This window comes from Hibiscus syriacus, unplaced genomic scaffold (assembly GCF_006381635.1).
Source record: "Hibiscus syriacus cultivar Baekdansim isolate YM2019G1 unplaced genomic scaffold, ASM638163v2 tig00111582_pilon, whole genome shotgun sequence".
In the NCBI taxonomy this organism is placed as follows: Eukaryota; Viridiplantae; Streptophyta; class Magnoliopsida; order Malvales; family Malvaceae; genus Hibiscus; species Hibiscus syriacus.
In genome coordinates, this window is record NW_024063126.1 from 7,205,200 (window position 1) to 7,217,613 (window position 12,414).

Sequence of the window (12,414 nt, forward strand, 5' to 3'; positions counted from 1 at the left end):
ATGGAGCCTTTTGGTGAGCACAAAGCGAACTATTCTTTCGCTTCAATTGAGCTCAAATTTTAGGCTTCAATCGAACTTCTAATTTTTTTTTTGAGTTCGAGCCTTTTCGATTTCAAGTTTTAATATTATATTTCAAGTTGATAATTTTTAGCTCGTGAGTTTTTGAGTCGAGTTGAGCTTACTTTTAAAGTTTTCGAGTTCGAGTTGAGCTCAGCAATACTCGAATTTGACTCGGCTCATTGAACAAACGACGTTGTTTGGTTTAATTTTTTTTTAAAGAAAAAAAGTGAACCGGCGGTTCAAACCGGTTTTGCATGTTTTCAGCCGGTTCACCCCAGTTTTCCCGGTTTTCAGCCGGTTCTTTCGGTTCTTTACCGGTTCTGTGCTAATCCGGTTTTGGGAGTTAACGGGACCGGACAGGCCACCGATTCACGGTTCAACCGATCGAACTGGCCGATCAGGTCCAGTTTTAATAACATTGCTTTTTATATAAATTAATATGTGGTCAAACTTAAAAATTTACCTTTACTACAAGAGAAAAACAATAACTCAGATAAAATAATAAAGTTAAATTTTAATGACCGAAATAAATGCGAAAAGATAGTTTAATGACTAAAGATGTAATTTATTCTTTATATAATGAGTTTGGCGTGGATCTCGACGTGCATCTCATCTTCGCTGTATACATGCTGGCTTAGTTTTAAGGATAAACTATGAATTTAGTATTTAAACTATCAATTTTGATTTGTTTTAGTACTTAAATTTTTAATTTTTTGAAAACTATACCTAAATTTTATTTTTTATTTTATTTTAGTACCCGTCATTAAGTTTTTAAAAAAATGAAAGTATGGCTACCAAAACACGTTTAGTACCTAAATCACACTTAAGTTTTGAAAAAAATTAAAAATTTAGGTACTAAAAGGGAACAAAACTCATAGTTTAGGTACTAAACATGTTAAATTTTTAATGACGGGGTATTAAATTGAAACAAAAATTAATTTTTAATGATATTTTGAAAATTTTGAAAGTTTAGGTATTAACATATTGAAACTGATAGTTTAGGTACGAAATGCATAATTTACCCTATTTGTAATGGTTTATATTAAATTTAGGGTAAAATATGCGAATAGTTTTTTTTGTTTAGGGTCTCACCAATTTTGGTTACCAATTTAAAAATCAAGTTTAAATGATCCCTCACATTACCGGTCCTTCTGATTTAAGTTCTTCTGCTAATAATTTCCGTTAACACCCTTTTGTTTAAGTTCTTAATATGGTTTAGGGACTAAAATTGAATGAGAGTTAATGGCTAAGGGACTAAAATTGAAGGGATCGTTAACATTAGGGATTAAAGTCGAACGAATCGATAATGTTAGAGATCATTTCACCTTAATTTTTAAATTAGTGAGCAAAGTCGGTCAGACTGAAAACATAAGAGACTATTCACATAGTTTACCATTAAATTTATCAAAAATATAAAAATTTCGTATTAGGTAAGTGACAGTGATGAAGTCAGTCGACGCCCTCCATTTACGTCTTTAAGCATCTTATTGTAATTCAAAGGTTTGTTTTACTCTACTTTGCCAGTCATAAATTCTTCTTCGTCTTACTTTAATTTACCACTCGTCAACATAATAGCATCTTGATGTTAGATTTGTTGCACTGCCAATAGTTGGAAGATCTGGTATGATTTCTCATGACAATTTATTGTTTTAGGATCATTGTATGTTAGATCATGGAGGAGATCGCAAGTGCGGCCACTGTGTTTAATTTATGGAGTGCGCGCAATATGATTAATAGTTGGCGTCGGCGTTGGCGTTCGCCTGATATAGAGCTTGGTTCTGCCATTTCTGAGCCTGAACCTACGCCAGAGACTGATCGACCTTCCAGAGAGGTACTTGGAAAATTACTATGCATGAATCAAAGAACTAATAAAAGAAACAAAGATTAAATACACCAAAGGTGTATGTGGAAAAATGAAGTAAAAAGTTGGAAAAAAATTTAGGAAGTTATGTGTTATTTTGATATATTCAATCATTCGCTTCTTGTCCATGCCACAATTTTCCCGTATCATATAATGTTTTGTGTTATATCTTAGTTACTTCTTTTGTATTATGAATTTATGTGTCATTAGTGTTGGATATGTTATTCCAATATTTAAAAGGTTGTAATTAAAATATATGTAGTAACTGATTACTTTTAATTAAGACTAAAAGATGATAAGTATTTTTATTCAAATAGTTTGAAATGATTATAAGGTATATCTCTTAAAAAGTTTAGGTTCATTCAAACTTTCCCAAACCCCTTCTCACCAATGGACTCCTAACGTATATGAAGAAGTGTGGTTCATTCGATAAGTATATACTTCTCTATTTATCTTTGAGATGTTTGAACTCTTGTTTTATTCAAATAACAATTAAGGTGAACAGATCCATTTTGTAAACTTATTATTACGAGTAGTTCTTACAAAGGATTAGACTAATGACGTATAATACTTGAATTCTCGATGTAGATGCTACATAGTTGGTTCTCATCCTTCAGAGACCACGAGTGTAATAAGATCATCCGACAAAAATATCACCTTAAGATAATCATCTCATTGCTATTGAGAACAAATCAAATCAGATGGTTCTATTTCTCAATCTTTCTAAAATGCTCCTACGAAACCAAGGTCGAAAAGAATGAGAAAAATCATTTACAACTTTCTTAACTGTATGACAATATAAACACCCTATAGATGCAACTGTTCAAACCCAGAATCTCTAGAAATAACACCATTTCCTTTTACCACTGAGGACACTTGATGGGATCAAGATTATAAATAGTTTAAGTACTATGATTTGTATAAATTTTATTGTTACGACATCAAACAATGCGAATTTCTTATTTAATATTATTTACTTATTTTTTTTCTTTTAATTAACGTATTAATTTTCTCTCCCACCATTTTAACAGGTAGAGTGTGCAATTTATGAAGTGCCTCATCGACTGCGAAAAGTAAAGAAAATAGCCTACGAACCAAATGTGATTTCAATTGGTCCGTATCATCATAATAAGAAACACTTGAAGGCAATGGAAGTTGTCAAACGAAGTTGCTTTGATCAGATAGTTGAGGTAACCAAACTTGAATTCAGTGAATTTTTAAAGGCCATGATAGCCTTAGAAGAACAAGTTCGCAAATGCTATAAAGGACCTATTGACCAATGTGACAATTTGGTAGAAATGATGGTCTACGATGGATGCTTCATTGTTCAGTTAATCCGCAATATTTATCCAGAAGTTCTTTACAATCTAGCTAGACATAGTCAAACTGACATGTGGTATGATTTGTTATTGTTAGAAAATCAGCTTCCTTTCTTTGTGCTTTTCAAGTTGGATTGCATGATAATGCGAAATGGTGAAGGAGATCTCGATGAGTTCGCTCGTTCAGCCATTTATTTTTTCCAAGCACTGCAAGTATCGCATATATGGTCTGGAAATGGAAGCTATACCTCTCCTGCAAAAGATATAAAGCATCTTTTAGACTTGGTACATAGTTGTTGTCGTCCTTCCCCTCCAGGAATAAGGCAACACCAGAGATTTAAAGTAGAAGTGAAACAAAAATCTGACAGTTCATGGAAGTTCATACGCAGTGCTACAGAACTGGAAGATGCAGGGATCGGTTTCCTAGGCGAGAAGGTGTTAGAAGATAACAAAAAGGAGGAAGACATAAAGAGCTTATTTGATATAACTTTCACAAAAGAGACCAAGGTATTGAAGATTCCAACCCTACACGTCGACGATAATACAGAGCGTGTCCTGCGTAATTTCATGGCCTACGAACAATTCACTCGAATCGGGGAACCAACTTATGTTTCTGATTATGTGGTGTTCATGGATAATCTCATCAACACCGGCAAGGATGTGCAATTACTCTGCAACAATGGAATTATTGATAACTGGTTAGGGGATGATGAGGTAGTTGCGCAAATGTTTAATAAACTTCGTGACTTCATATGCTTTACAGACGACTTCTACTATGCCGAGACATTTGTTAGGGTGAACGAGCATTGCAAGAGAAAGTGGAACAAATATATGGCGATACTGAAGAAAGATTATTTCAACTCTCCCTGGTCGCTTTGTTCGTTTGTTGCTGCGGTTGTATTGCTCCTAGTTACCGTGCTACAAACCATATATACAGTTCTCTCTTATCATAAGCAGTAACTTCCATAATTTTCGATGTAGTTAAATGTGGGGAAATATTCTAAAAAATGTTATCTTTTATGCTGGAAACACTTGATGTTTGTTTGGCTCAATGCCTTGCCAAAGCAGAAGCGGACAGAGACTTCATGATCCAAGCATGGATTTAGCTGCAGCTGTGTTCTCTTTGGTGTCAGAAGTGTGCTATGTTTTTGTTTCAACTTTTGTTTTCTTCTCTGTTGTGTTTTCTTTTTGTCCAACCTCTGTGATGTTGATGTGGGTTATTTGCTATGCTGTACTTCTCCATACGGTAGTCGATGTTTAGATTTTATGATCAAAGGACATCCTAAATGTGACTCCAAAATGTTTTTAGTTTATAAATGCAATGTATTACTTTAGAATTTACTATATATCGTGATTAATAATTGGATAAAATACACCATTCCTCACTAAACTTCACACTCTCTCCTATTTCACTCACCGTACTTTCAATTTTTCTAGTTTCCTCATTGAACTTTCGGATTGTTACTATTTTGCTCACTTTTGAATTATTTTATTATTATTTTCATATGATGTGGTTTTTTATTGTTATTTAATATTAAAATAATTTAAAACATAAAATAAAAATCGATGGTGGTTGTCCACTATTCGTCGGCTTTGAACTCCATCGTCGACAATCGTAGATGGTGGTTGTTTCGGTCTCAAATTTCATGGGTCGCTTCGTATCGACTCCCTGAGTTTGAATCTGACCTCTTTTGTCATAATATGCTATGAAGTTCACGAATTAGAGATCAAAAGTGAGAAAACTGAAATGTTTCCATTGAGATTCACAGGTTTTGGGACATTTTCCAGTGAAACAACTACCAGATTCGGACTCAAAGGGTCAAAGCGAAGCGACCCATGAAATCTGAAAACAAATAACCACCATCTACAGTGGCCGACTGTGGTGTCCAATGCCGACGAATAGTGGACAACCACCGTTTGTTTTTATTTTATATTTTAATAATAGTAATAAATGTCATGTCATATAAAAATAATAATAAAATAATTCACAGTGAGCAAAATAGGAATAATTCCAAAGTTCAGTGAGGAAATTAGAAAGATCGAAAGTATAGTGAAAGAAATAGGAGAGAGTAAAGTATAATGAGGAATGGTGTAATTTACCCTTAATAATTTGGATATCTTATTTCATGGATAATTGCTGACTGCTGATTACTTTTAATTATGTTCAAGGATATTATATAAATAGAACTGGTAAATTTGATCCGAATCTGATTACTTGAATCGATTTATCCAATTCGAGATTCAATATAAACTCGAATACGATTATTCGAATTTGATTCAAGAACAAACTGAATCGAACAGAAACTGAACTAAATTTTAGCAAACTCGATATGAACCCGAATAGAAAGTAACCTATACCGAAAGTAACTCGAACTTAAATAAACTCGAATCAAATTAACCTGAACCAAAAACAACAGAACTAAAAGTAATCGAAAATAACACGAATTTAATTTATCCAAACCTAATCCGAACTGAATATTGACCCAATTTTAGCCTAACTATTAAGTTAAAGTGAACAAACATTTTATTTTTTATTATCTACTTTTAGTAATGCGATAAATAATAAGATAGTAATATATATATATATTATTTATTTATTTATTTATTTGTTTTGAACTTTAATTATTTTTATTAATTAAATATCTAAATATTAAAATTCATATATCTAATGAAATATCTAGTAACTAAATAAAATAAAATTAATTTTAATAATTAATTAATTATAATAAAATTATTTTTTCTATAAAATTAAATATTTATACACAAGCTAAATCTAATTTTGTAAAATAATAATAATTTTATCATCTCATGTAAAAATTTATTTAATTTCTTTATCTAAATTTCTAATTTTATAAATGTAGTAATAATTTATTAATTTAATATCTACTTTAGAACTATTAATTAATGATCCAAAAATATTAAATTAATATCTAAATCATTTAAATAATTTAATATTTCATTATTTGATTCCACCAGATAATGATTAAAAATTATTAAATTGGTCTCTAAACCAATTAAATCAAATCATAATCTATTAATTTAATATTTTACTTTGGAACCAATTAAATAACTTTTCAAAACTATTAAAATAATTTCCAAATCATTTTAATTCCTTCATATATGAGAAAAATAAATTATTTAAATTTAATATAAAAATTTCTTATTTTTACAATATAAAAGTATTTATTTTATTTATATTTTAAAATTAAAATATCATCGAGGATATAAATCTATTTAAAATAATATTTATTCAAATATAATAATTATTATTATATTATTATTATATTTTTAAATTAAATAAAAAACATTATATTTATAATTAAACATCTAGTTTAAAATTTTAGTTGATAATAAAATTTATAGTTAAAAATTTTGTTTTTCTATAAAATAGGTTACACCGCAAACTTTTCAGGCTAGATTAACAATAAAGGGAACAAACTCTAACACGTCTTGTAGGTCGAGTTCGGATTAAATTATCATCCTAAATGATGATTAAATTCGAATGAAATTGAGCAAAAATAATGAAATTAAAAAAATTACATTTTTTACAAAACAAAATATATCAATAATTGATATCGGCCTAACTCAAAAATTAACCTATCCGATATTAATCCAAATAAAAAATGAACCAATCTGATAAACCCGATCCGATCCAACTTAATATAGACTCGAATTAAACCTGAAACCCAAATGACTCGCCTCAAACCGAACTTGATTTGAATCACTCGAAATGACTTGAACTGAAATGATTTGATCTAAACTCGATCCGAATGATCCTTTTGTCACCTCTACATATAAATTATATGGTTAATCATCTTCAAAAACAATATTTATGTTTAAATCTAAATCATCTTCAAAAACAATATTTATGTTTAAATCTAAATTTAGTTTTATGCCTATTTGTACTCTTATTACTATAACATAGAATCGATAGAATTTCTCTTTAAATACATTCATACAAGGTAGCATTTGATATTATTGGTGATGGAAAGAATCACTAAGTAGGAACAATTCGATTTGGTCTGATCCAGTTCATGTGTTTCTTTTTTAACACAAATCTTTTGGTAAAATATTTTATTAGAATTTATAGTTTACTTGTCAAAATTGTTTTGTAATGATTTTTTTTAAGGAAGAAATACTTATATTCCAATAGCATCATCAATTACAAGTTGTTTAATACAATCCAGGAAAAATCAGACTGGATTGTGGTTCGATAGGGCCCATTGAGATAATGTATGAGCCACTCTATTCGCTTCCCTACTAACATAGTGCACTTTGAAAGAAGGGTAGTCAACAAGAAGCGATCGAGCCTCATTGAGAAACAATCCAACTGTAGAAATGTATTGGGTCTTGTTCGTGGTCTGATTAGACAATTTGTATACTACTGAGATGGCATCCCCTTCAATAGTCACATTGCTCCACCCATTCTCAGTAGCTAATCGAATACCATAAGTGAACGCAGCAGCTTCCGTGGATTCGGCCGTAAATGGAGGGTCAATCTTTTTAGCGATTCCTCCAAGGACCATGCCGTGCGAGTCACAGGCCACTATCCCAACTACGACCATGTGCTACTCATTACTGAACGCTCTGTCCACATTAATCTTGATCATACCCTGCACCGGCTTACTTCACTTGTGAAGTCTGCGAAGAAGGGTCTCTCTACTAGGGTAACCGAACGGTTTAGCAACCTGCTTAAACTCCCCGAGAAGGTTTCACGCTTTAAAAATAACGTCTCTGTCCGATTGAAACTCCGCATCGTGAATCCATTTGTTCCTTCGATTCCAAATATTCCATAATAATGTAAGGAACAAATCAAACCCTTCTCGGTTTAACTTTGACTATATCCGACTTATCCATTCGAGGAAGGAATTTCCTTAGCAATCCACAATATCCTGAGGGAGGCCCGACAGCAAGAGAATTATCTTCGACTTGGGGCAGTCTTTAATCGCGTGCAAAGCCCACTCTAGATCCTCATTACAGAGTTGACAAATTCCATCCCCAAGATTTGCTTGTTTAAGTTTTGCCCCCGTAGGAAGAGCTTCGTGACAAAGTCTCCAACCGAAGATTCTAATCTTTGGGAGGATATTTTCCTTAGCCACAACATTCCAGATGCCTTTCGCGATCAAGGTCAGACTGTTCTGAATCTTCAACCAATTGTAGCTCGACTTTGCGGAGTACGAGCCTGAACTATGATGACACCACAAAATTTTATCACCATGGATGGGTGTAATCAGAGTCTTCAGCACCTGTGACGCATCTTCACTTGACAAAACCCTCATGACTTTAAGTTCATCCCATCTGGGACAGTCGGGGAGCATGAAATCCACTACCTTAACTGGTTGATCTGCACAATCCATGTACCTCTCCCTTCACCGAATTCGTGCAATCAATTTCAACCCGTACTCTGAGGAAGTTTCTCATACGGCCTACCCCGGATCTCATGTCAATTGCAATTGTCTTGCCAATCTTGTTCCCAATCTTTTCCGCCGTGGCTTTTCGCATAAGCCCCAACTGGAGCTCGTGTATCCTCACCGACACCGCCAAAGGTGCAAAGTCGAACTCCTCCAGGCTTAACGTAGGATCGTAATGTGCCAAAGCAAGTAGGGTCCCGTCAAACTCCAAGGAGTTCGACTTTGAAGAGCACGTCATGTCATTAGAGTTGCCATCGATTGTTTTTTACTAAGTATGATCGAATAACCATAAATGTTAGTTTGTATCTAACATCTAAATCAAAATCGGTTTCAAAATACAATTACATATGAGGAATGTTAAAAAACCCATTGCACCAAAATTGATAACTTGCTCACAAAACATGTTATCTTAATGTTTTTAAATAAATGAAACATGAAAATGGTTTTAATAATAATAATTAATGATAATAAATAATACTAAACTTAAGTAAATAAAGTAAATATTTTGGGACTATATTGAAGGAAAAGGAACTTACAATGGTTGAAATAGTAATTAATATGCAAAATGAGGTTAAATTAAAAGAAATTAGAAATTAAAGGGCTCAAATGCAATTATACATGTTGATAGACTAAATTACAACAAATAAAAAATTAAAAAGGGCCAAAATAAAAATTAAATAAGAAAAATGATGACAATAAATACAAAAGTGAAAGAACGGCTAAAATAATTTATCCAAATGTTCCAAAATAAGCATATTGTGATCATGGATGCGGGTCGGGCATGAGTCAAATATTGCTATTATAGTGTTTGAACAGTCCTAAAAAATCATGCCATTTTAGGAGGTTTTAAATACTCAATTTTAATTTTTTTTCACTTCTCTATATTTTCCCTTTCTACAAAATTTATCTCTCTTCATTTTAAAAAGACATGTCAACCACCACTGCTTGCTCTTCACTTGTCATCGTGCAACCACCGGCTCGATCGTCGTTGACGACAAACAAAATAATCAAATGAAATCGAGAGATTCACCTCAGTTCCGTAAGTATGAATCTAACTGTAACACCACAAAAATTGATCTAGAATTTTTTTGATGCTCGATAATTGGAAAATTATTTTTTAGCATGTTATTTTAAAAATTGGTAATCTGTGAATTTTTAAATTTTATTTTATATGTTCGATTAAATAATTATTGATTTTGGGTAAGGATTTGGTGACTAAAATGGAATAAATGGAGAATTTGGAAACTTTTAGTAAAAATGACAAAGTAAGCTGCTAAAGTGGAAACAAAGGAAAAGTTGAATGGTTAAGAATTAATTAGACCTTGATAAAGTGCAAGTGGTGGAGAGAGAGATTGCTAAAGGCATAGTTTATCTTTTTTAAAGCTGATGAATAAGGTACTAACTTGTCATTTCATTCATTTTGGTCCAATTAAAATCTTCTTTTGGTTTTCTTTAATTTTAATTCAAATCATCAAACCTCTTTCACTTGTGATATATGTTTCCTAAGGAAGCTAGGGGCATCATTTCTAGCAATTTTATTCAACCTCAAACAGTGAGAATAACCCTAAATTTAAGTTATACTTTATTTTCTCTCTCTAAAAATAGAAAGCCTTCCTCTCACCTAAATAAGAAGGTAAATACATATTTTAAATCCTCCTAGCATAAGCTTTCCATTAGTAGTGTCAATTTAAAGTTTCGGGTAAGTTAATTCTAAACCCTAAATGAGATTCAAGTTCGGGTTCATGGAAAATCAAGGGATTTTTTCTTAGTATTATCATTTGTGTTGATGAATACATGTTAATAAAGTGTTCTTGTACCTTCTTTGAGCAAAGAAGATTGGTGGAAGTAATCTCTCCCAAAGGAAAAGCTAAAGTTCCCGAGAGTGTGTAGTCGAGCTTGTCGACAGCCGTTTTAGTCCGGAGACTCGTTATTATTATTATTATTATTATTATTATTATTATTATTATTATTATTATTAACGTTTATTTTATTTCATTTGTAGGTCAGTACAATGAACCCACCCAGGTCCAAAATTACAATAACATGTCGTATTGGACCAAACAAGCAACAAGCCCATTGGTGAGCCCAACCCACAACAGCTGTACCAAATTTCTCCAACTCCAGCAGACTCCCACATGAAGCCACTGTGTCGTCAATGTAACCCAATCACTCAGCTGCCATCACCAGTACTGACCCCAAATCTTATTAAGTAGATTTCACGCTCCTCGGCCAGAACACCAAATGCTTCTCCACTACATCACTCCACCGTAGCCCCTGCCAGTAAGCATCCAAAGCCCAATTCAACAACTTTTTTTATTTAAGAGATATGTAAAAGAGGTCTCAGGGGGTTTGGTAACAGAAAAAAAGGAGGGAATTCATATATTCTCTTCTTCCTCATTCGATAAAAATCATATTGTAATAGGGGTCTTCCCCACTTTATTTTAAGTAATGAAACAACAACAAATTTTTTTCTCAATTTTTTTACAAATCAAATACCTAGATATATATATATTTTTTCGAATGAATGCAAAATAAATAAACAAAAAGAAGAAGAGAAAGGTTACCTCTGATGGAAGCTTTACCGATGTTGGGGTTCGTCAGGCTAGAAAGTCGAGAGGGGAGACGAATCAACCTGCAAAATATAAAATATGAGAGAGAATAAAAATAAAGCAAAAAAAAGAGGATAAGTGAGTGGATATACCATTCGGTAGGAGCTTCGCCGGCGTTAGGGGACCTCATTCAAAGATCTGAGAGGTGAAAAGCAGTACATCGACGAGAAGAGCAACATAATCCAGAATCGAGGCGATCCAACAGTGGACGGCGACAGATCAGAGTAAAAGAAGTCGAATGGATTTTGGCATTTTCACGAAGTTTGGTGTGTTTCCCGATGAAACAGAGCCCAGATCCGAGGCGGGGAGGTCCAGGCAAGCCTCTTGGTGAAATTTGGTGGCTAAAGGCCATCGGCGGCGGCAACAGCCCGATGACGGCGTGGCCACCGAAATCCTAAAGAGAGGTGAGACCCTCTCTCTAAAAATTAAAAAGAAAATAAAAATTATATAAAAAAGAAAAAGATGATATTTATAGAAAACTTAAGGGGAAAATTGCACTTAGGTCCCCTTAAGTTAGGTGTGTTTTTGCAAAATAGCCACCTACAGAGACCTTTTTTGTAAGTTACCCATTTATGATTAATGTTATATATTTTTGGTTTAATTTATGTTTACTCCTTATATGTTTAGGCGTGTTTTATATTTTGGTCATATGTAGTGAATGTTTAATTTTTTTTAAATACTTAGGGACTGATTTTGTAACACCCATAACCCGTATAATTATACCTATACAGATTATAGATGTCACCCGAATTTCTAAAACCATTTTCCAATTCAAAAGCGATTTAAAATTTATTTCCTTAAAATGGTAACTGATATTATAAAAATATCATATCATAAAAATTAAGTTTCATTATAACCAATTTAATTCAAAAGATTTTTTTATGAATAGTGAACAATACCCGTGAATAGTAATAGTGAATAGTACCCGTGAATAGTGGGGAATCGGTACCCTGTAGGGGGTATCAATACCCCAAAATCATTCTGGAAATTTTGTGAAACGTAGTTACTGTTCATTGTTACAGTAACTACTACAGTAAGCTGCAGTAACTGCTAACTTCTGAAAATTACATATAAAACTTATAAAAATTAACCTTTCATCACTATCAGTTTGTTTCCAAATTAATTCAACAAAACAAATTAAACATTATCAAATT

General features: G+C 32.6%; 1 protein-coding gene across 1 annotated transcript; it reads left to right on the forward strand.

Moving 5' to 3' along the window:
* Positions 1-1,592: 1,592 nt before the first annotated feature.
* On the forward strand, positions 1,593-4,573 carry LOC120165367 (UPF0481 protein At3g47200-like). Its single transcript, XM_039174906.1, has 2 exons — positions 1,593-1,891; positions 2,953-4,573. Exons 1-2 carry the CDS (start codon positions 1,733-1,735, stop codon positions 4,198-4,200), a joined length of 1,407 nt encoding a protein of 468 aa, XP_039030837.1. The 5' UTR covers positions 1,593-1,732; the 3' UTR covers positions 4,201-4,573.
* Positions 4,574-12,414: the final 7,841 nt, after the last annotated feature.